Raw genomic sequence first — 20241 nt, forward strand, 5'->3', positions numbered from 1 at the left:
TTAAATACAATAATAATAATAATAATAAATATTAGCCCTTTTATGATTCCAGGTGCAGATCGAGGTGAGAAACACCAAAACCCAGTTTGACAAGTTAAAGATGGATGTTTGTCAGAAGGTGGACCTGCTTGGTGCGAGTCGCTGCAATATGTTATCGCATTCTCTCACGGCCTACCAGGTACCCACTCCATGGTCAGCATGTCCTTGCAGTAAAGAGGAGTGGTGAGATTTCTTTTTTAAAGTTGTCTAAGGGGTGAAACAAAATTAAATTGAACAGCAAGAACCTTTCAGTGACCTGGATCTTCTTGACTGTGTTGTAACTGAGTTGCTTTGTAGCCTTTGAAGTCTTCCTGTTTTGGCTTTTCTTTTCTCTAAATAAAACAGATTCTCCTATTCGGAGCAATGGGATGATGGATCAGTTTAGCACTCCCTCTAGAACTTAGGAAAATTTCCTTCTGAGTTCCTCGTTGGAAAAGTTAAAATTGGCAGCTGTATGCTATATTTCAGCTGACAGCACAATAGATTATTGATGGGTAACATCACAATTAGACTGTAGGATGGGGCTCCAAGGAGTTCGGACCAATGATTGGACTAATGGGAAACTTGAGAATCAATATCTGAAATGAATTCATTTGAATTTCATTTCTTCTCCCTCCTACCCTCTGACCAAAGCACTGATTAATTGTTGAATGGACAAAATTTGGGCAAAGCAGCAGAGAGACGGGAAAGTGAACAACCTAAAAATTCCCCTCTGAATAATTGAGAGCTGATTATATACGTATTTTTAATACAGAAGCTTTTAATATAAAAGCTTTAGATGAAAGAATTCAATTTAAGAGAACCATATGATGTTATGCCCTTTAAGATAGCGATCCCCATGCTAAGACTTCTAGCTTTCCTTCCGAAAACCCATTTATGGGCATCTTGTTCAGGAATTTATCCAAAACCTTTTTGAAACTACTGATCTTTTCTGCCTGTGCAGTTTTCTTCTGATGACAAGTTTCATGTTCATCATCCAATGTGTGAAGCAATGTTGCCCCCTGTTTATTTTGAAACTGCTATCTTCAAGTGGGCGTGCCCTTGTTCTTGTATTGTGGATTTGGTAAACTGTATTTCCACGTTCGCCCTTCCCACACCTTCATGAAGTTGTAAAATTCAATCACAGCCATGGTTTTGTATTTTCATACTGAAGCACTCTAATCCATTCAAGCTAGTCTTGAATAAAAATATGCCATATCCTGATTCAATTGCTGCCTCAACCTTCTCACAGATCTGTCTACTTTGAGTCCACAGTTCACTCTGTTACCCAGATTATATTTCTAAAATATCATTTAGTGCACATCTCCCCAGTCAAAAACCTTCTATGGTTGCCCATTCCTCTGCATCAAGCGGAAGCTCCTGACTGTAGGCTTTAAGGTACTTCTCAATAAGCTCTATTCCTCCTAAATAATAACAATAATAATAATGTGGGATTTGTTAAGCGCTTACTATGTGCCAGGTACTGTACTAAGTGCTGGAGTGGATGCAAGCAAATCAGTTGGACACAGTCCCTATCCCCATTTTAAAGATGAGGTAACTGAGGCACAGTGAAGTGACAAGTGACACAGAAGACAAGGGGCAGAGCTGTGATTAGAACCCATGACCTTCTGACTCCCAGGCCCGTGCTCCAGCCACTATGCCATGCTGCTCCTCTACTTACCCGTTAAACCCATTCTGCACTCTTTAGTCAATAAGTAGTGTTTATTGAGTTCTTACTATGTGCAGGCTATCCTACTGACAATGCCTCATTCTTGTCTCTCCGGCCACCGACTTCTTACTCTCACTTTCCCTCTGCCTTCATAATCGGCAGACTACTGCTCTCCACGTTTGCAGAGCTCTTCTGAAATCACATCTCTTCCTCCAGGTCTTCCCTGATTCATCTCATCTCCCCACCATACTTCCCTGGTCTGCTGCCATTTCATCACTTCCGCATTTCCTAGTACTTGGATACTGAACTCTTCTGCCCTATTAGTGTTTATGATATTTATCTATGAAATCTGTTGCTTCCCCCAACTTGTAGCTTCTCTGTCTCCCCCAGCGAATTTTAAACTCCTTAAGGGCAAGGAGTTGAGGAGCTGGGTTCTAATTCCAGCTCCACCATTTGTCTCCTGGGGGACCTTTGGCAAGTCACCTCAGTTCTCTGAGCCTCAATTACCGCATCTGTAAAATGGGGATTGAAGCTGTGAGCCCAGTGTGATTCTCTTGCATTTCTCCCAGCTCTTAGTACAGTGCTTGGCACATAAGAAGTGCTTAACAAATAGCATTAAAAAAAGGGATCATCTCTCTCAATCAGTCGTATTTATTGAACAGTCTGTGTAGATCACTTTTCTAAGCGCGTGGGAGAGTATAATATAACAGAGTTGGTAAGACGTTCCCTGCCCACAGTGAGCTTACAGTCTATTAACTATTATATTATACTTTCCCAAGCAATCATTACAGTGCTCTACACAGAGCAGGCACCCCATAAACAATTGTTTATAATTACAGAGTATAGCACATAAGGGAATTTCATATTACTTTTCCAGTTGTTCTGGAAAGGACTCCAATTTATATTAAATAGGTTTCTTGGAAAACATTCTCCACGTTATAACTATTCCCAAAACAATTGCATTGTAATTCATTGCATTATAACTCTAGTGGGTTTTGGCCTAGTGGATAGAACATGGGCCTGGAAGTCAGAAGGACCTGTGTTCTAATCCCGGCTCTTCCACTAGTCTGCAGTGTGACCTTGGGCAAGTCACTTAACTTCTCAGTTACCTCATCTGTAAAATGGGGATTAAGACTGTGGGCCCCATGTGGGACAACCTGATTACCTTGTATCAACCCCAGCACTTAGTACAGTGCCTGGCCCATTATAAACAGTTAACAAATGTGATAAAAAAAACCCTCTGTAATATTCTATTTTCCCCCAAGCACATAGAACAGTGCTATGCACACACAGTAAGCGCTCAATAAATAGGATTGATTGTTCAGTGACCATTACCTTGAGCCCTTCTTTACTGATGAATCCCTTCAATAAGGTTTTTCCGCATCTTAGAAGTTTCCGTTCCCTTCTCAGTAATGCGTGATGTCTTTCTTTAGTAGCCCTTTAATATCATGAATGTCTACCAACTCAGAAAAGACACCGAACAAATGCCATTCTGTGCAATTCGTTTGCTGCTAAGTCTCTGCAGAACTGAGTTTTCTGGGATTTTGGTCTTAACTCTTGTTAGTAAAATATTCTTGGGAAGTTTAGCTCAATTGTCTCCTTACGTTTTTCTTCAGAGAACTCTCCTGGGATTCTGGGAAAAAACGGCTCGAATGATGTCCCGAATTCATGAGGAATTTACAGAAGTCCATCCATATGACTTTGTTGTGCTCAAGGTGCAGGCCTTTGTGATGTATATTTCCATGTTATTTTCTTTAATGTTATTTTTGGAATATAAATATGCAGTCCCCAGGCCCATCACACCCCAGCTCACCCTCTTTGTTGGTCTCAAGCGAACGTACTCACTGTGCCTCTTTCACACTTCTCCCGCCTTCAACCTCCCTGCCTCTGCTTAAGCTCTTTCTTCTGCCTGGAACTCTCCTCCCCTTCTTATCCCGGACCTACACTACACCCCATCTTCACAGCCGCCTGAAATTGTATCTTCTCCAAGAAGTCTTCCCCAAGAAGCAGAGTGGCGCAGTAGATGCTCAGTACTATTATTTAATTGCTAGTACATGATCAAACTATTTTTTATTCCCCTTTCCATTTCCTTGGGAAGAATTATCGGACAATCTAGTGGAAAGAGCACAGCTTATAACTCTGAGAACTGAATTTCTAGATTCCCACCACTGTTATCTATCTAGGCATTGTTGATTCGCAAATGTGACTCTCATTTTCCTTAGAAGCTGGGAAATAAAACATCTTTTCATAGCTTTTAAAGAAAATCTCTGTTTTTATAGAGACTTCATGAGCCCCCAGCTCAACTTGCTGAAGAACAGAAAGAGGACAAAATAGGAAACGATTCTCTTCCTGAAAACTTTGAGGAGTAAGTAGAAAAAAAGTGTACTAGGCATTGTAAGCTCTTACTTGGCAACTTGTCGTGTTCGTCTGGCATCTTTGTAAGAGGATGTTTGCTTTCCAAGTCAGAGGAAATCACTTATGAACAGTTTTCTACATTGTCTGCCCTACAAAAAGGCACAGAGGTAGATACCTTGAACTCTAGATTCCCACAGCGGTCCCGGGACATACCATCTAGGCTGTGCTGAGCACGCTAGTTGCAGAAACCTCAAGGCCGGCTTGTCGTGGGCCGGGAATGTGTCTGTTTATTGTTATAGCGTACTCTCCTAAGTGCTTAGTACAGTGCTTTGCACAAAGTAAGCGCTCAGTATATACGATCGAATGAATGAATGTTGGGCCACATCCCTCCCCATCGGAGTCCTTCCCGATGGACTCGATCCCGATGGAAACACGGACTCCTGGCCGGGGAGGGGAAAGGAACTAGGAGGAAGTTCAACCCTAAGGCTTTTGCAGTTCCAAACCCTCAAGCATCTTGAAGAAATGAGCTTATTAGTGACCCAAGGCTTATAGGCAGCTCGGAGAAAAACCTTTTATATTTATTTTGAAGCCTTCTGTGGCTATATTTCCTAGTCCTTTGCTTTCATCTCATTCATTTGTTCAATTGTATTCATTGAGCGCTTAGTGTGTGCAGAGCACCATACGAAGCGCTTGGGAGAGTACAATACAATGATAAAGAGACACATTCCCTGCCCATGACGAGCTTACAGTCTAGGCGGGGGAGACAGACATTAATATAAAGTACGGATAGGGATTTAAGGGCTTAGGGGCATCTACTTGGGATTAAATGACTGCTTTAAGATTTATAATTTCCCCCAAGGGGCAGGAACCATATCTAATTCCCCTCTGTATATCCACTCCCAGGGCTTACCACAGTGGTGGGCACCCCCACCGCTACTAGCAATTTATACATCCTCAGCTTTATTCATCGTTGTCTTGATTACGCTTGTTAAGTTAGGGCAGTCTGGTCACTGATTTCTTTTGTTTAATGTGATTAATTATCCTAATACAAATAAAATGAAAAAATAAGTAGTAGACCCCAGGTATGAGCAATTCCTAGCACAGTTGCAGATGGGTGGCCAACAAAGCAATTCTGGTTGAGTTGCCAACTTCAAATTCCAGGGCAGCGTCTAAGGAACCCAGGCAGTGTGGCCTAGTGGATAGAGCACGGGTCTGGAAGTCAGAAGGTCATGGATTCTAATCTCTGCTCTGCCACTTGTCTGCCGTGTGACCTTGGGCAATTCACTTCTCTGGCCCTCAGTTCCCTCAGTTCCCCAAAATGGGGATTAATACTATAAGCCCTAGGTGGGACAGAGACTCTGTCCAGCCCCAACTATCTTGTATCTACCCCAGTGCTTAGAAGAGTGCTCGACACATAGTAAGCGCTTAACAAATACCATCATCATTATCCCTCTTCCCTCCCCGCTCCCCTCTCCCCTCAATCTGCCAGACTCTAAGCTTGTAGTGAGCAGGGAATGTGTCTGTTTACTGTTGTATTACACTCTCCCAAGTGCTCAGTACAGTGCTCTGCACACAGTAAGTGCTTAATAGATCCAGTTGAATGAATAAATGAAGGGCACATTCACGCCATGGCTGTTCCCTGTTTCTAGTTCGTTCCCTGCCATCCTCACTGACTCTGACTGGTCAGCGGGGGTTTTATTTGGGTGATAGCTGCTGCTTGTGAGCCACACGAGGGACAGGAATCGTGTCTAATTCCCACCTCCGTAGTCTCGCCCAGCACTTAGTAGAGTGCTTGGCACACAGGAAGCACTTAATTCATCAGTCGGATTCACTGAGCACTTACTGGGTGCCAAGCACTGTACCAAGCTTCTGGGAGAGTACCATCAGTGCTTAGAACAGTGCTTTGCACACAGTAAGCGCTTAACAAATGCCATCATTACGAATATTCTGTTGCCAAATTTTGCATTCCAAGCAGCGTGGCTCAGTGGAAAGAGCCCGGGCTCGGGAGTCAGAGGTCATGGGTTATAATCCCGGCTCCTCCACTTGTCAGTTGTGTGACTGTGGGCAAGTCACTTAACTTCTTTGTGCCTCAGTTACCTCATCTTTAAGATGGGGATTAACTGTGAACTTCACGTGGGACAACCTGATGACCCTGTAACTACCCCAGCGCTTAGAACAGTGCTCTGCACATAGTAAGCACTTAAATACCAACATTATTATTATTCCAAGCGCTTAGTACAGTACTCTGCACACAGTAAGGGCTCAATAAATATGACTGAATGAACGATTGAATGAATTATTATTATTATTATTGTTATTGTTATAAAACAGACTTGGTAGAACCATTCCCAGCCTATGAGTTTACAGTCTAGAGGGCTGTAATGAATAATATAATAATAAAGCTTAATAAATGCTGTTACTACTACTAACAATAATGATGACATTTGTTAAGCACTTACTATGTGCCAAGCACTGTTCTTAAACTCTGGGGACGATACAAGCTAATCAGGTTGTCCCACGTGGGGCTCACAGTCTTCATCCCCATTTGGCAGTTGAGGGAACTGAGGCCCAGAGAAGTGAAGTGACTTGCCCAGAGTCACACAACTGACAAGCGGCGGAGCCGGGATTTGAACCCATGACCTCTGACTCCCAAGCCTGGGCTTCTTCCACTGAGCCCCGCTGCTTCAACTACTACTTATAGTATTTGTTAAGTGCTTAATGTGGTAAGCACTGTACTAAGCACTGGGATAGGCCCAAGTTAATCAAGTCGTTGACAGTCCCCACCTCACATGGGGGTTATAGTCTAAGCGGGAGGGAGAACAGGTATTGAATCCTCATCTTCTCATTTCAGATAAGTAATCTGAAGCACAAGGAAATGAAGTGACTTGTTTAAGGTCACAGAGCAGCCTAGTGACAGTCATGATTAGAACCCTGGTCCTCTGACTCCCATGCCCAAGTTCTTTCCACTAGGCTACGCTGCTTGGCTGCTGGGTGACCTCGGGCAAATCACTTACCTTCTCTGTGCCTCCATTCCCTCGTTTGGAAAAGGAGGAAATCCTACTCTCTGGGATTTAGACTATGATCCCTGTGTGGGTCAGAGACCGTGTCCAATCTGATTATCTTCTACCTACCCCAGCGCCTAGTGCAGTGCATGGCACATAGTGAACAAATAGTAATAAATAATAGTGATGATAATAGTAATAATAATCACTCCCCTGCGTGTCTGCTGGGTGACTTTGGACAAGTCACTTCACTTCTCTGTGAGTCAGTTACCTTATCTGTAAAAATGAGGATTAATCCTGTAAAGCACATGTGGGACACAGACTGTGTCCAACCTAATTAGCTTGTATCTACCCCAGCGCTTATTACAGTGCCCGACACATAGTAAGCACTTAAATACCAAGCCCCCCCACCCCAAAACAATAACCTTCTTCATATTAAAATAACTTAGCTTCTTATCGAAGGCCAGGTTAGGGAAGAAGCGTGATGTGTGTTGTCCGATTCACCGTAGTCGTAGGATATTTACCATCTCCAGCAATCCTGGACGGCAGGATCCCGCAGGCAATCCGTCCGGATCTGGTCACGGGCAAGATGTTTATAGACCTCAGTGTCCCATGGTCCATTAATCCAAGGTTTTATCTTTCTCTGTCATTTTGAGGCAACTCTGGGTAGAAGCCGCATCGCATACGTTAAGAAAACTCACTGCAAGCGGCAGAGTCTAATTAATTGTACTTTTCACTCAGGCTAATTGTGTTGGATGAAGAATCCCCTGTGAGTTTGGGTACTGATCGAGGTAAGATGTCAAATCTTTGCAGCGAACCCAGTCTCCCCGTTCCTCATTCAGCAGAAAACTCTCGGCCTTGGCCATAAGATTCTGTCAGCCCTCTCCCTCCTACTTAACCACTCTCTTCTCCCACTGTACCGCAGTTAGTATCCTTCATTCCTCTCAAGTTAGCTGCCTCAAGGAGCCTCACTCACTGCCTCATTGGGTCTCCCCATCTACCTCCCTCTTGCTCTCACCTTTCCCCTTAACATCTGATGTTCATTTATTCAATCGTATTTAATGAGTGCTTACTGTGTGCAGAGCACTCTACTAAGTGCTTGGAAAGTACGATTTAGCAACAGAGACAATCCCTACCCAACAATGGGCTCACAGTCCAGAAGAGGGGAGACAGACCACAAAACAAAATAAGTAGTTGGCTGCTGTCCCTGTTTTCAAATTCTGCAAACACACTGCCTTGAGGAGGCCTTCCTTGTTGGATTTAAAATCTCCTCACTATATATAATCCTACCAGCACTTCACCCCCAAGACCTTGGGGGCTCACCCCTTCCCCCCTACGATGGGGCTATCCAGCACCACAAGAACTACCTCTCTGCAAATATTTTAGTGCCCGTCTCCCCACTAGAGTGTAAGATTCCTAAAGTCAGGGATTATATTTATTCAATCAATTTTTAAGTGTTGACTATATGCAGAGCATTGTACTAAGCACTTAGTACAGTAAGCATTTTTTGAACCATTGTACTCTCCCAGACGCACCCATATACACACCCACACCTCTGCTTTGCATGCGTGCATACCCACTCCATGCTCAGGATGCACAAACGTACACACACCCTCTGCTCGTCGTGCACACGAACCCTGCTCTACTCCAGCACCACCCCTGCTCAGCAGATGCTTTCCCCCACCCCCTGCTCCGCAAACACATCCACACCCCGGCCTAGCATTCATACACACCTATCCCCTGCTCAGAATGCACCCCCCCACCCTCCCTCAGCACATGTACGTACATGTACACACACAAAAACATACTTATCCTCTGGGCAGGTTCTCTACTTGCCACTAACCTGAGCCCTGAAATATGAAGGAGATGTTCTGCAGCTCGTTAGCCAGGAGAATGAAGGCAGTGTCCAGGATGGCACCATGAGCACCTGGAGAATGCAGAAAAATGAAATGGAATGAAGAGAAGAAGACCGATACCCCTCAGCTAGGATACAGTGGGATGGTGCTGGAATGACACCAAACCCACAGAGATTTTTGAAAAAAGAAAACATACAAATAATTTCATTTGGACCGTAATGATTGAAAAAATAAAAGCCCGGTGGTCCTAAACCACCTCTTTGGAATTTCGTCGTCACCATCATCATCATCAACAGTGCTATTTTTTGAGCTCTTACTGTGTGCAGAGCACTGTACTAAGCACGAGAGAACAGTTCAACAGAGTTGATAGACACGTTCCCTGCCTACCAAGGAGCTTACCGTCTAGAGGAGGGCTTACGGTCTAGAGGGGCTTTTTAACACTTTTTCATTGTGTTTTTCTGCCTTTATCCCAGTACCTGAAGACCACAAAGAAAGCCTTTTTCAAATGAGTGAATTTGGAGCATCGCAGCTTTCTGGCCCTGAAAATGGTAAGACCTTTCAATATTGCGCTCTCAAGACTTTTCTATATTATTAAAGAAGCGTCAGTTTTATTTGCTGTTATTTAATTGCTCTACTTGCCCCCTTCCAAGAAACTACACAGAAACTGTACCGGAAACCAAGCACGATTTTGTATTGCATTTATGGCATTTTGTTAAGTGCTTATGACGTGTCAAGTACTGTTCTAAGCACTGGGTGTCTTGTCTGGTGCTGCCGAGTCGTCTCCGACCCATAGTGACTCCATGGAAACATCTCTCCCAGAACGCCCCACCTCCTACTGCAGTCGTTCTGGTAGTGGATCCATAGAGTTCTCTTGGTAAAAATACGGAAGTGGTTTACTGTTGCCTTCTTCCGCACAGTGAACTCGAGTCTCCACCCTCGACTCTCTCCCGTGCCGCCGCTGCCCGGCGCAGGTGAGTTTTGACTTGTAGCAGATTGCCTTCACTCACTTGCCACCGCCCAAGGTACGAATGGAATAGGTCTGCTTCTGCTTGATTCTCCACCCCGTAGCCGAGACTAGTAGATTCCTGGAAGCTCTCCCGGTGCAAACCTAAGAGGGGGAATTACTGGGTAGATACAGGTTTAACCAGGTCAGAATCAGTGCCTGTCCCGTGTGGTCTCACAGTGTAAGTAGGAGGGAGAACAGGTTTTGAATCCCCATTATCCAGCTGAGGAAGCTGCATGGCCTAATAATAATAATAACGTTGGTATTTGTTAAGTGCTTACTATGTGCCGAGCACTGTTCTAAGCACTGGGATAGACACAGGGGAATCAGGTCGTCCCACGTGGGGCTCAGTCTTAATCCCCATTTTACAGATGAGGTAACTGAGGCACCGAGAAGTGAAGTGACTTGCCCAAAGTCACACAGCTGACAAGTGGCAGATCTGGGATTTGAACCCATGATCTCTGACTCCCCAGCCCGTGCTCTTTCCACTGAGCCACGCTGCTTCTTGCTATACTAAGTGATCAGGAAGTACAAAATGAGAGTGACCCATTCCCTGCCGATGTTTCCACTGAAATACTAGACCTCCATCAGAGGTGTTTACTGAGCACTTACTTTGTGCAGAACAGTGTACTAAGCCCTTGATTCCTGTCATCAAGGAATTTACAATCTATTGGGTACAGAACTCTGTACTAAGCGCTTGGGAGAGTACAATAGAATGAGTATATGTGGTCTCTGCTCCCAAGGAGCTGACAGACCAGTGGGGAAGTAGAAATTAAACTAAATTACAAGTAGAGGAAGCAGCTGATGCCAAGCATAGGTACATAAGCGTTGTGGAGGTTGGGTGGGATAATGCCACTGTTACGGGCGTGTGCAACAGGGATGATGGTGGTGATGTCTACAGAAATGGAAAAGTCTTGGGGAGGACAGGCATGGGTGGGAAGATAAGGAATTCCATTGTGGACATATTAAGTTGGAGGTATAGTGGGACATCCAGGTAGGGATGTCCTGAAGGCAGGAGGAAATAATCATAATGTTGGTATTTGTTAAGCGCTTACTATGTGCAGAGCACTGTTCTAAGTGCTGGGGTAGATACAGGGTAATCAGGTTGTCCCATGTGAGGCTCACAGTCTTAATCCCCATTTTACAGATGAGGTGACTGAGGCACGAGAAGTGAAGTGACTTGCCCACAGTCACACAGCTAAGTGGCAGAGCCGGGATTTGAACCCATGCCAAATACAAGGCTGCAGAGAAGGAGATAGGTCAGGGCTGGAGAAGTCAATTTGGAAACCATCTGCATAAAGATGGTAGTTGAAGCCAAAGGAGCGAATGAGTTCGCCAAGAGAGTGGGGGTAAATTGAGAAGAGAAAGGGGCCCAGAAGTGAACCCTGAGGGACTCCCGCTATTAGAGGGTGGAAGGAGAGGAGGAGCCCGCAAAAGAGGCTGAGAAGGAGCAGTCAGAGAGGTAGGAGGAGAATCAGGAGAGGACAGTGTCAGTAATGCCAAGGTTGAAGAGGAAAAAGGGGGTGGCCCCGGTGTCCAAAGCAGCTGTTTCCCACTCCTGACTGAAGGTCCGGGCGGTCAGGGAATATGAAGCAGCGTGGCTCAGTGGAAAGAGCACGGGCTTGGGAGTCAGAGGTCATGAGTTCGAATCCCTGCTCTGCCACTTGTCAGCTGTGTGACTGTGGGCAAATCACTTAACTTCTCTGTGCCTCAGTTACCTCATCTGTCAAATGGGGATTAAGAATGTGAGCCCCACGTGGGACAACCTGATTACCCTGTATCTCCCCCAGCGCTTAGAACAGTGCTTGGCACATAGTAAGCACTTAACAAATACCAACATTATTATTATTAACTCCTTTGTGTTGCATCCTCCCAAACACGTACTACAGTGTTCCGCACACAGTAAGTGCTCAATAAATACCACTGATCGATTGATTATAATCATTTTCTTGTTTTTAGGAACTTCAGGTGTGATGTAGCCTTTTACTAGGCTTTACTCTTATAATACAGCTTCTCCAAAGTAGAGTCCGGGACTTCCTTTAACGGAAAACTGATGATACAGTTTAACTCAAAGTAACCTGCTGAAAAACAGTCGCACTTGCAACTGATGGGAGTTAGATAATGCAAAATAAAATCAATATTTGTCGATTTAAGAAACAAAGTGGTTTCTTCTTGGCCTGACAATACTCTTCAATAGAACTCTGCTTCTGCCATAACTTGAGAACAAGCAGATGTGGAGCCAAAAAAACCCCCAAACAGACCCAGTTTTAATTTTCCAAAATTGACCTCTTTGGCTTTCTACATGTTGATCAGTTGCTTGGGGTTCTTTGGTTCGAAATTAATATTTCTCATCACCCTATTTTCTGACTTTTGCAGTTGTGATTTCTAATAAGACTCTTTCCAGCCAAGATTATTCATTCATTCATTCAGTAGTATTTATTGAGCGCTTAGTATGTGCAGAGCACTGTACTAAGCACTTGGAATGTACATAAAAGCTCAAGCAAAAAGAATGCTCATTCCATTACCTGGAAATCTTTAGTTGTTTGTTCCTAAATAAACTGGGCCATCTCTGGTTACTGAAGTGCAAGTCGACATTGGTGCTGCTTTAGCATCTCTCTTCATCCTCCTTTGACAGTTGTAAAAGACCTGCTTGCGGATTCGCTGGAAGGAAAAGATTTTGAAAAGGAGTTCTCCTTCCTGAGCCCCAGTTCCTCAGGACCTGGAGAGTCCACTCAGGAATGCCAGACTGCATTTGGTCAGCCCGGGTCCAGCTTCCCAACACAGGTGGCTTCCTCAGAGTCAGAGGCGCTCGCAAATTTGCCCGGATTCCTCCCTTCACAACTCCTTGACCTGGGTCGCCAGACGGCTGGCGGTTTCAAGAGTAAGTGCCATAGGTGTCCATTGGGCTGCTCATCCTAAAACCTGAAAAAGAGAACACTCAAACTGCACCCAACTTTTTAAATTGTCATCCCAACAGTACCACCCAGGCTTTGCAGTCATAAATTTAGGTGTTTAGTGAGGAACTTGTCCATAAATGTTCAAATGACTGGGACCCCGCTTTTTTATATTGACCGTCTCGACTTTGTAGATATTAGAAAAATCTTTACCACAACCTCACCAAAAGTATGTGAGAGCAGAGACTCTGGCATGGTGCTGGTTTTGGTTAATTTGGAATGAATATGGACTGGAGAGGGGAGCGGCTGGAGGTAGGGAGACCAGGTGTGGTGGTGGTTGTTAAGCGCTTACTATGTGCAACTCACTGTTCTAAGCGTTGGGGTAGATACAGGGTAATCAGGGTGTCCCACGTGGGGCTCATAGCCATAATCCCCATTTTGCAGATGAGGGATTATGAGGCACAGAGAAGGTAAATTACTTGCCCAAAGTCATACAGACAGTAGCACCTATACCGGGATGGTGGCCATCTGGATGGAGAGAATGGGAAGGATTGGGGAAATGTCGTGGAAGAAAAACCAACAGGACAGACTCGATATGAGAGTTGAAAGAGGGCAACAAGTCAGGGATAATAATAATTGTGGTATTTGTTAAGCACTTACTCTGTGCTAGGCATTGTTCTAATAGCTGGATAACGTCAAGGGCTGGGCTTTGAAGACAGGGCAGTTGGTGGAATTGTCTACTGCGATGGGAAAGTCATGTGGAGGAGAGGATTTGGTGGGGGAAATGAGTTCCATTGTCAAAATATTGAGTTAGAAGCGCCAGTGGGCCATCCGTCTGGAGCTAGGACTCAGGCAAGAGCAAATGCAAGAGCAGGTGAGGAGAGGGGTTGGGGTGAGTGGGGTATATTTGGGAGCTGTCCACATAGACGTGGTAGCGGAAGTTGTGGAAATGGTTGAGCTCCCTGAGGGAGTGAGTAGAAAGGGAGAAGAATAAGGGGACCCAGGATAATTCTTTTGGGGGAGACCCACAATTAGGGGCTGAAAGAAGAGGAGCTAGCAATAGAAACCGTGGGGCAGCCGGAAAGGTGTGAGGAAAATCAGGAGAGAGCCGTGGTGGCACAAACAAGATTAGCCACCATTTCCAGAAGGGAACCATCCAAGGTAATAACGGCAGTTGAGAGGTCAAGGAGGGTTTACATGAGAAGCAGCGTGGCTCAGTGGAAAGAGCATGGGCTTTGGAGTCAGGGCTCATGAGTTCGAATCCCAGCTCTGCCACTTGTCGGCTGTGTGACTGTGGGCAAGTCACTTAACTTCTCTGTGCCTCAGTTCCCTCATCTGTAAAATGGGGATTAAGACTGTGAGCCCCATGTGGGACAACCTGATTCCCCTCTGTCTACCCCAGCGCTTAGAACAGTGCTCGGCACATAGTAAGCGCTTAACAAATACCAACATAGGGTCAAGACCATCTGGGAAGGAGGAGGTCATTGGTGACCTAGGAGAATGCAGCCTCAGTGGAGCGACGGGGTCGGAAACTAGACTGTAGTGGGTTAAAAAGGTCGTGGGGATGTTAGTAGGTGTCATACAACCCATTCAAGGGGTCGGTACAGAGATGGATGCCAGGTAATAGGGCAGTAATTGGATAGTGCACTGGGTTCCCAGGAAGGCTTTTGTTTAGCAGAGGGGAAGATTCGAGCGGGTTTCTGGGTCGAGAAAGGAGCCATCGGAGGGTGAGCAATCGAAGAGGGAGGTGAGGGAGGGAAGAAAGGTAGGAACAAGTGTTCTTAGAAGGTGGGAGGGCCTGGGGTCAGAGGCACAGGCAGAGGGAGGAGATTTTGAGGGCAGGTGAGAGATCTCGGAACAACTGGAAAGGATGAGCAAGTGAAAGTAGGGGACGGAGGGAACCAAAGAGGTGAACGGGGAGAGCTTTGGGGGAGCTTGCCTGATGGTTCCAGATGGGTGCAGTTGATAATTTACCTTCTGTTGGCTCCAATTTCCTTTAAGTAAAGGATATAGCAGATAATCACATAAAGAACGCCAAGTAAAAGAGATTATAGATTTTTGCAGATTTTTCAGTCGCACCCCATGTTATTTTATCTTCTCTTGCTTGCAGCCCCAGAAGCCAGCAACCGAGACATGTCAGCCTGGTTCAATCTGTTTGCTGACCTGGATCCCCTTTCAAACCCAGATGCTATTGGACACTCGGATGACGAACTCCTAAACGCTTGACTGGAGTTTCTAAGTAGACAGTCGTTTATATTGTGCCGACAATGGCCGTGAGACACTGACCTCTCTATCATCTTGCTTTCCTGGCAGAGTTCAGATTGTAACCCAGACCCAAAGTGTGGCATGTGAGATTGTGATACTGCTTGAGCTCCCTACTCTCCAGATGGAAAAGGCCTGGTCAAGACCACTGGGAAGAAGCTGTCCCGTCTTTAACGCAGTTGTTTCGTGACTGTTGTCAGTATTGTGTGGAAAACCTATTAAGCTATTTTGAATCACTTGAGTTTCTCAATTCTTAAAGTTCCTGAACAGAAGCTGAAGAGTTTCTCCATTAATAAGCGTATTTACTTATGTTTCCAAGGAAACAGTCTATTCGGGAGAACACATTTTTGGGTCATATGGGGCCTTTCATCCTCCCCAAGTATAATCAGTGTTGTCTGCGGAAGCTCCATCTACGAGGGCCAAGGGCTACGTGGAGGCATGGATTTGATTTATCTTGTAAACGGAATGTGCATTTTTTGAAGAGGACCGGCCTTGGCTGCTGAGTTAGCGTGATCCGTTCTAAGACAACCATAAGGAAGAATTAGTTTGAGGTCTCCGGGACCTCTGAGGGTGGGGCAGAAATGCACTGACTCTCAGTGATTCTTTTCCTTTTCATGTGAGGCTAACATTTTAAGTAATTTTTTTACCATCCACCCTGGGACAGGTGATCTTCCTAAGACAAACAGGTGAGAAGAGCAGAGTAGGTAAAGAACTTTAACTCACCAAACTTTTCCATTATGGGATGCATTTTTTCCCCTTGTCAAGTGACATTCCCACCAGCATTTGAATAGTGCCTGAGCACACACCTCTCTCTCCTTCCTTCCCTTTGGTCTCAGAAGGCCTCAGGGACCTCTACAGCAGGCTGATTGTGATCATAGAAAAGACTCACCTGTCAGACTACATGCGGGAGGCCTAAATAGAAGACTCTACACGGGTTGGGAGGGTAACGTCTGGAGCCACCAAGTTCCTCTACAAGCCCTCAAGCCTTTCCCCCGACCCTCATTTGTCTCTTCGGTTGATGAGAAACTGGAGATCCCCCCTTTTCCGTGTCGGCCGTAAACTCATCCAACTCCCAGATGGTGAACCTGAGCTCCGCTCCTGGGCCTGTGTGTACTGAACTTAAAAGGGCAAATGCTCAGCTCCACGTCAAACGTTCAGAGGCCCATCCAAGATGGCGCCCAGCCCACCGGCAATTCACCAAGACCCGCTGGTCGGGGAACTCCACCCACCTCATCCCTTCACTGAAGTTGAGGTCTTCTTCCACCTTCCAAACTCACAACCACCAAGTGACAGGAAAACAGAGAAGTCGTGAAAACTGTGGCTTTCCTCTATCCTCATTTTAGAGCACATGGCTGGAGCAGTAGATTGTATTTGCTCCAGAACAGAAAAACAAATACCTTGAGTCCAGGGGTGGGCAAGACAGGGACTACCGGTTTTAGTGGGCCTCCACTAGTTGCAGAGAGCAGCTGTCCGGAGACAGCGGCTCCCTCTGTGTCTAGAGCCCGCTGCTGATACTGTCAGAACCTGCCTCCACGTGCCATTTGGGACTGCAGCGAGCAGGGTTGCTGAGTGCATCTGTGGCCGACTCGGCCAGGTTTAGGCTGACGGGGGTGGAGGTGACTCCGCTCCCACGCTCTAAGCACCGTCTCCTGCCCCAACCCCTCCCTCTGCCGAGTGCTCTCTCTTCCCCAAGGACTGGAAAGACAATGTGTATAGCCATCAGCACACCCCAGAATCCCGTAAGTATCCCCTCTTGCCAAATCGTAGCCCCATACCCACATAGGTGTATAATTTCAGGGGATCATTTTGAGCAATCCTGAAACCATCTGGAAGCTTATAGTTGAAAAGCCATTTTCCTAACTTTGAATTACAAAGTAAGCACTATTTTTAGATATGTATAAGATGAGTGGCTCAGTTTTACCCTTCCATTCCTCCATCTGGGAGTTACTTCCTCGGTGGCTCCGCTGTTCCTATTCCATCTGTTGGAATTCAGTTTTGTCAACAAAAACTTCACAATACAAATATGTAGATTTAGAATTTTATAGCTACTTGGGGCCAGTTATTTTACATAAGCAATTCTGTATAAGATACTGTAAATGGTAGCAGGGAAACATATTGCTTGAACACACTTACACTCTGTACTGTTTGAAATATTTACCTTACCTTTTTATCTTACTCCTGCCATACCATTTAGGTTACTTTTTACCCATAATTCAGTTTCCATATTTCTCTCTTCCATATCCACCGCCAACATCCTTCCTGAGAGGAATTTTAGTGATGCCGTTTCCTCAGGATTCTTTGTGCTCTTTGTTTTAAACTTCACTTACAAACACTCGGAATTCGTAATGTTAAGTAGCTCTGGGTGCTGCAAAAATTAGGTGACACTCACCCTTCATAGAATCAGTTTTAAGTAGTCAGATTTGAGAAGCATAATGGCCTAGTGGAAAGAGCCCGGGCCTGGGAGGCAGAGGACCTGGGTTCTCTTCCCAGCTCTGCCAATTGCTTGCTCTGTGACCTTAGGCAAGTCACTTAACTTCTCTGTACCTCAGTTCCCTCAACTGTAAAATGGGGAATAAATAACTGTTCTCCCTCCTAGTTAGACTATGAACCCCATGCAGGACGGGGGACTGCCTCTGACCTAATTAACTTGAACTTATCCTAGTGCTTAGAACAGTGCCTGACATAGTAAGTGCTTAAATATCATAAAAAAGTATTCTTCCATCCTCCTAGACTATAAACTTGTGGAAGGCAGGGAATGTGTCTACCAACCCTGTTGTATTGGACTTTGCCAAGTGATTAGTACAGTGCTCTGCACACAGTAAGCGCTCAATACATACCATTGATTAGGGTTCCCATAGCAAACTAGTGTAACGTTAAAAGAGAAGGAGAATGCCAGAGGTAAATCACCTCTTGCCAATTCTTTCTGGAAGACTAGTAGGGTGTGCGAATTCAAGGAGTTTGACACATAGTAAGTGCTTAACAAATACCAAAGAGTTGATGGAGAGGTTGATTCCCAAAAGACTTGAAGGTGAGACTTAGAGTTGGAAGTCCCTTTGTGCTTCCTTTCCCCCAATATAATATAGAGCCCATCTCTCCCAAACCAACACTACATACCCAAAATCTTTTTAAAACTCTGCTACAGATAAGGGCCAAGAATGACATCATAGTGCTCTGAATCGAATCAATCCTGAATTTACCACATTCCCTAAATTCCCTAATAACAGTTGACAGACCTATTCCAGGCCCACAACCAGCCTACTGCCTAGATTCCCTAAAATCTGATGCTTTACCAATAGAAAAAGTGTTCATTGCTTCCTTCACTTTACTCCGCACCTCCTTGTGTGTTGATCACTTGCCTCTGGTCTTTAGAGTTTATCCCAATTGATGACAGATTCAGGTGCCTATTTCCCATTATTTTTGCTTAAAATGATTACTTTTGTGTGCTTTTGCCAGGTTCCTTATTTTAGTACCACAGACCTGCCATCTATTCCCCAGTTAAGGGCCTTGACAGCAGAAGCACACTGCTAGCCTCTTTTCTAGCATGCCCTTTGGTTAGACTGTAAGCCCGTCAATGGGCAGGAACTGTCTTTATCTGTTGCCGATTTGTACATTCCAAGTGCTTGGTACAGTGCTCTGCACATAGTAAGCGCTCAATAAATACTATTGAAGTATTGAAGTAAGACCGAAGTGGTGAAACTCAGCATGTTCACGCAGCCTGAAAGGGTTAGGGGTGGGAGGGGTTTGGAAAGATCTGAATAGTGCCAGAATATTTTGAGCTCAGCCCAGCAATCAATCAGTGGTATTTTTTGAGTGTCTGTGGGGTGCAGAGCACTGGACTAAGCGCTTGGGAGAGTACGAGAGGCTTGGTAGACACTTTCCCAACCCAGGCCTGAAGAGAGGAGAGGCAGAGGAGAAAGAATTCAATCCATGGAAGAAGCAGCGCAGGGGAAGAAACCCAAAAGGATTCCCAGGTGTAGGAGATAGGAGACCACAAAGCAAAATCTCAGCCTTCCTAGACTCGACTGACTGAGGGTTTGTCTCTGCCTCTCATGAAATTAGAAGAGAGCCTGGAATCCTCGTAATCTCTTCCCAGCCATTATTATCAACGGCATTTATTGACCGCTTACTGTTAGAACACTGTACTAAGTGCTTGGGAGATGTAACAGTATACAGTATAACAGTTGGCAGACTCATTCCAGGCCCACAATCAGCCTACTGCCTAGAGTTATGACCTTTTATCTTTTAGCTAATGACCCTCCCAATGCCTCACCCCACCTCTCAGCAGGTCTCGGGGAAACCTCCAAATCATCTCACCCTTAGCTCCTGCAGAACTTCTTTCCCTCTCTCCTCCCCAGCAACTCCGAGGGAAGGGAGGGAATTCAGTTCAGGGTTTTATCCCCTGAAGTTTGGTTCAGATCCTTAGCCGACATACCCAGCTAGGTGGCTTCATGTATCAGGCCTGGTTCAAAATAGCAAGAGTAAAATAAATCTTTGGTTTTACTAACTTCCCCAATGACCCCAACCAATCTCACCTTGAGTTCCGAGTGATTCTGTAAAACGAGCAAACTTTCCTCTTCCCACACATAATCCCGGAGGTACTTTTGAAGTTTGGAGCCAAATCCATCAGTGAATATGTCAAGCTTGCTTTGGAATATCTCTGTTAAACAATCAAAAATAGTAATAATAATTATGGAACTTACTATGTGCCAAGCACCGCTCTAAGTACTGGGGTAGATCCCGTTGTTGGGCAGGGATTGTCTCTATCAGTTGCCGAACTGCACATTCCATGCGCTTAGTACAGTGCTCTGCACAGAGTAAGTGCTCAATAAATACGATTAAATGAATGAATACAAGTTAATCAGGTTGGACACAGTCCTTGTCCCACATGGGGCTCACCCTCATCCCCACTTTTTTTTTACAGATGAGGTAACTGAGGATAGAGAAGTGAATTGACTTGCCTGAGATCACTCAGCAGACACGTGGTGGAGTCGGGATGAGAATCCAAGTCCTTTTGATTCCCAGGCCCGGGCTCTATCCACTAAGCAAACCAAAAAGTGGCCACTGGAAGTGTATGTGGTGTATCCTGAGGAAATTTTTCGATGGTTATAATAGATGCTTTTTTTTCTTTGACACAAAGCTCTTCCCGAGAGTTTGTCTTGGCCAGGTAGGACACAGACATGGA

General features: G+C 45.2%; 1 protein-coding gene across 5 annotated transcripts in view; it reads left to right on the forward strand.

Moving 5' to 3' along the window:
• Window positions 1-15331, forward strand: part of ICA1L (islet cell autoantigen 1 like) — a 31798-nt gene extending 16467 nt beyond the window's left edge. For 2 of the 5 annotated variants that reach the window (XM_029068623.2, XM_016227577.3), the window contains exons 6-13: window positions 53-178; window positions 3304-3402; window positions 3967-4052; window positions 7786-7835; window positions 9374-9448; window positions 9818-9871; window positions 12539-12784; window positions 14908-15331. In XM_029068623.2, coding sequence (XP_028924456.1) covers window positions 53-178; window positions 3304-3402; window positions 3967-4052; window positions 7786-7835; window positions 9374-9448; window positions 9818-9871; window positions 12539-12784; window positions 14908-15023 — 852 coding nt within the window. In that variant the 3' untranslated portion in view covers window positions 15024-15331. Of the gene's footprint in view, window positions 1-52; window positions 223-3303; window positions 3403-3966; window positions 4053-7785; window positions 7836-9373; window positions 9449-9817; window positions 9872-12538; window positions 12785-14907 lie in introns of those variants that run through there. The other 3 variants (XM_029068626.1, XM_029068624.2, XM_029068625.2) reach the window with 3 other exon arrangements.
• The last annotated feature ends 4910 nt before the right edge of the window (window positions 15332-20241 follow it).

This window comes from Ornithorhynchus anatinus, chromosome 7, assembly GCF_004115215.2.
Source record: "Ornithorhynchus anatinus isolate Pmale09 chromosome 7, mOrnAna1.pri.v4, whole genome shotgun sequence".
In the NCBI taxonomy this organism is placed as follows: Eukaryota; Metazoa; Chordata; class Mammalia; order Monotremata; family Ornithorhynchidae; genus Ornithorhynchus; species Ornithorhynchus anatinus.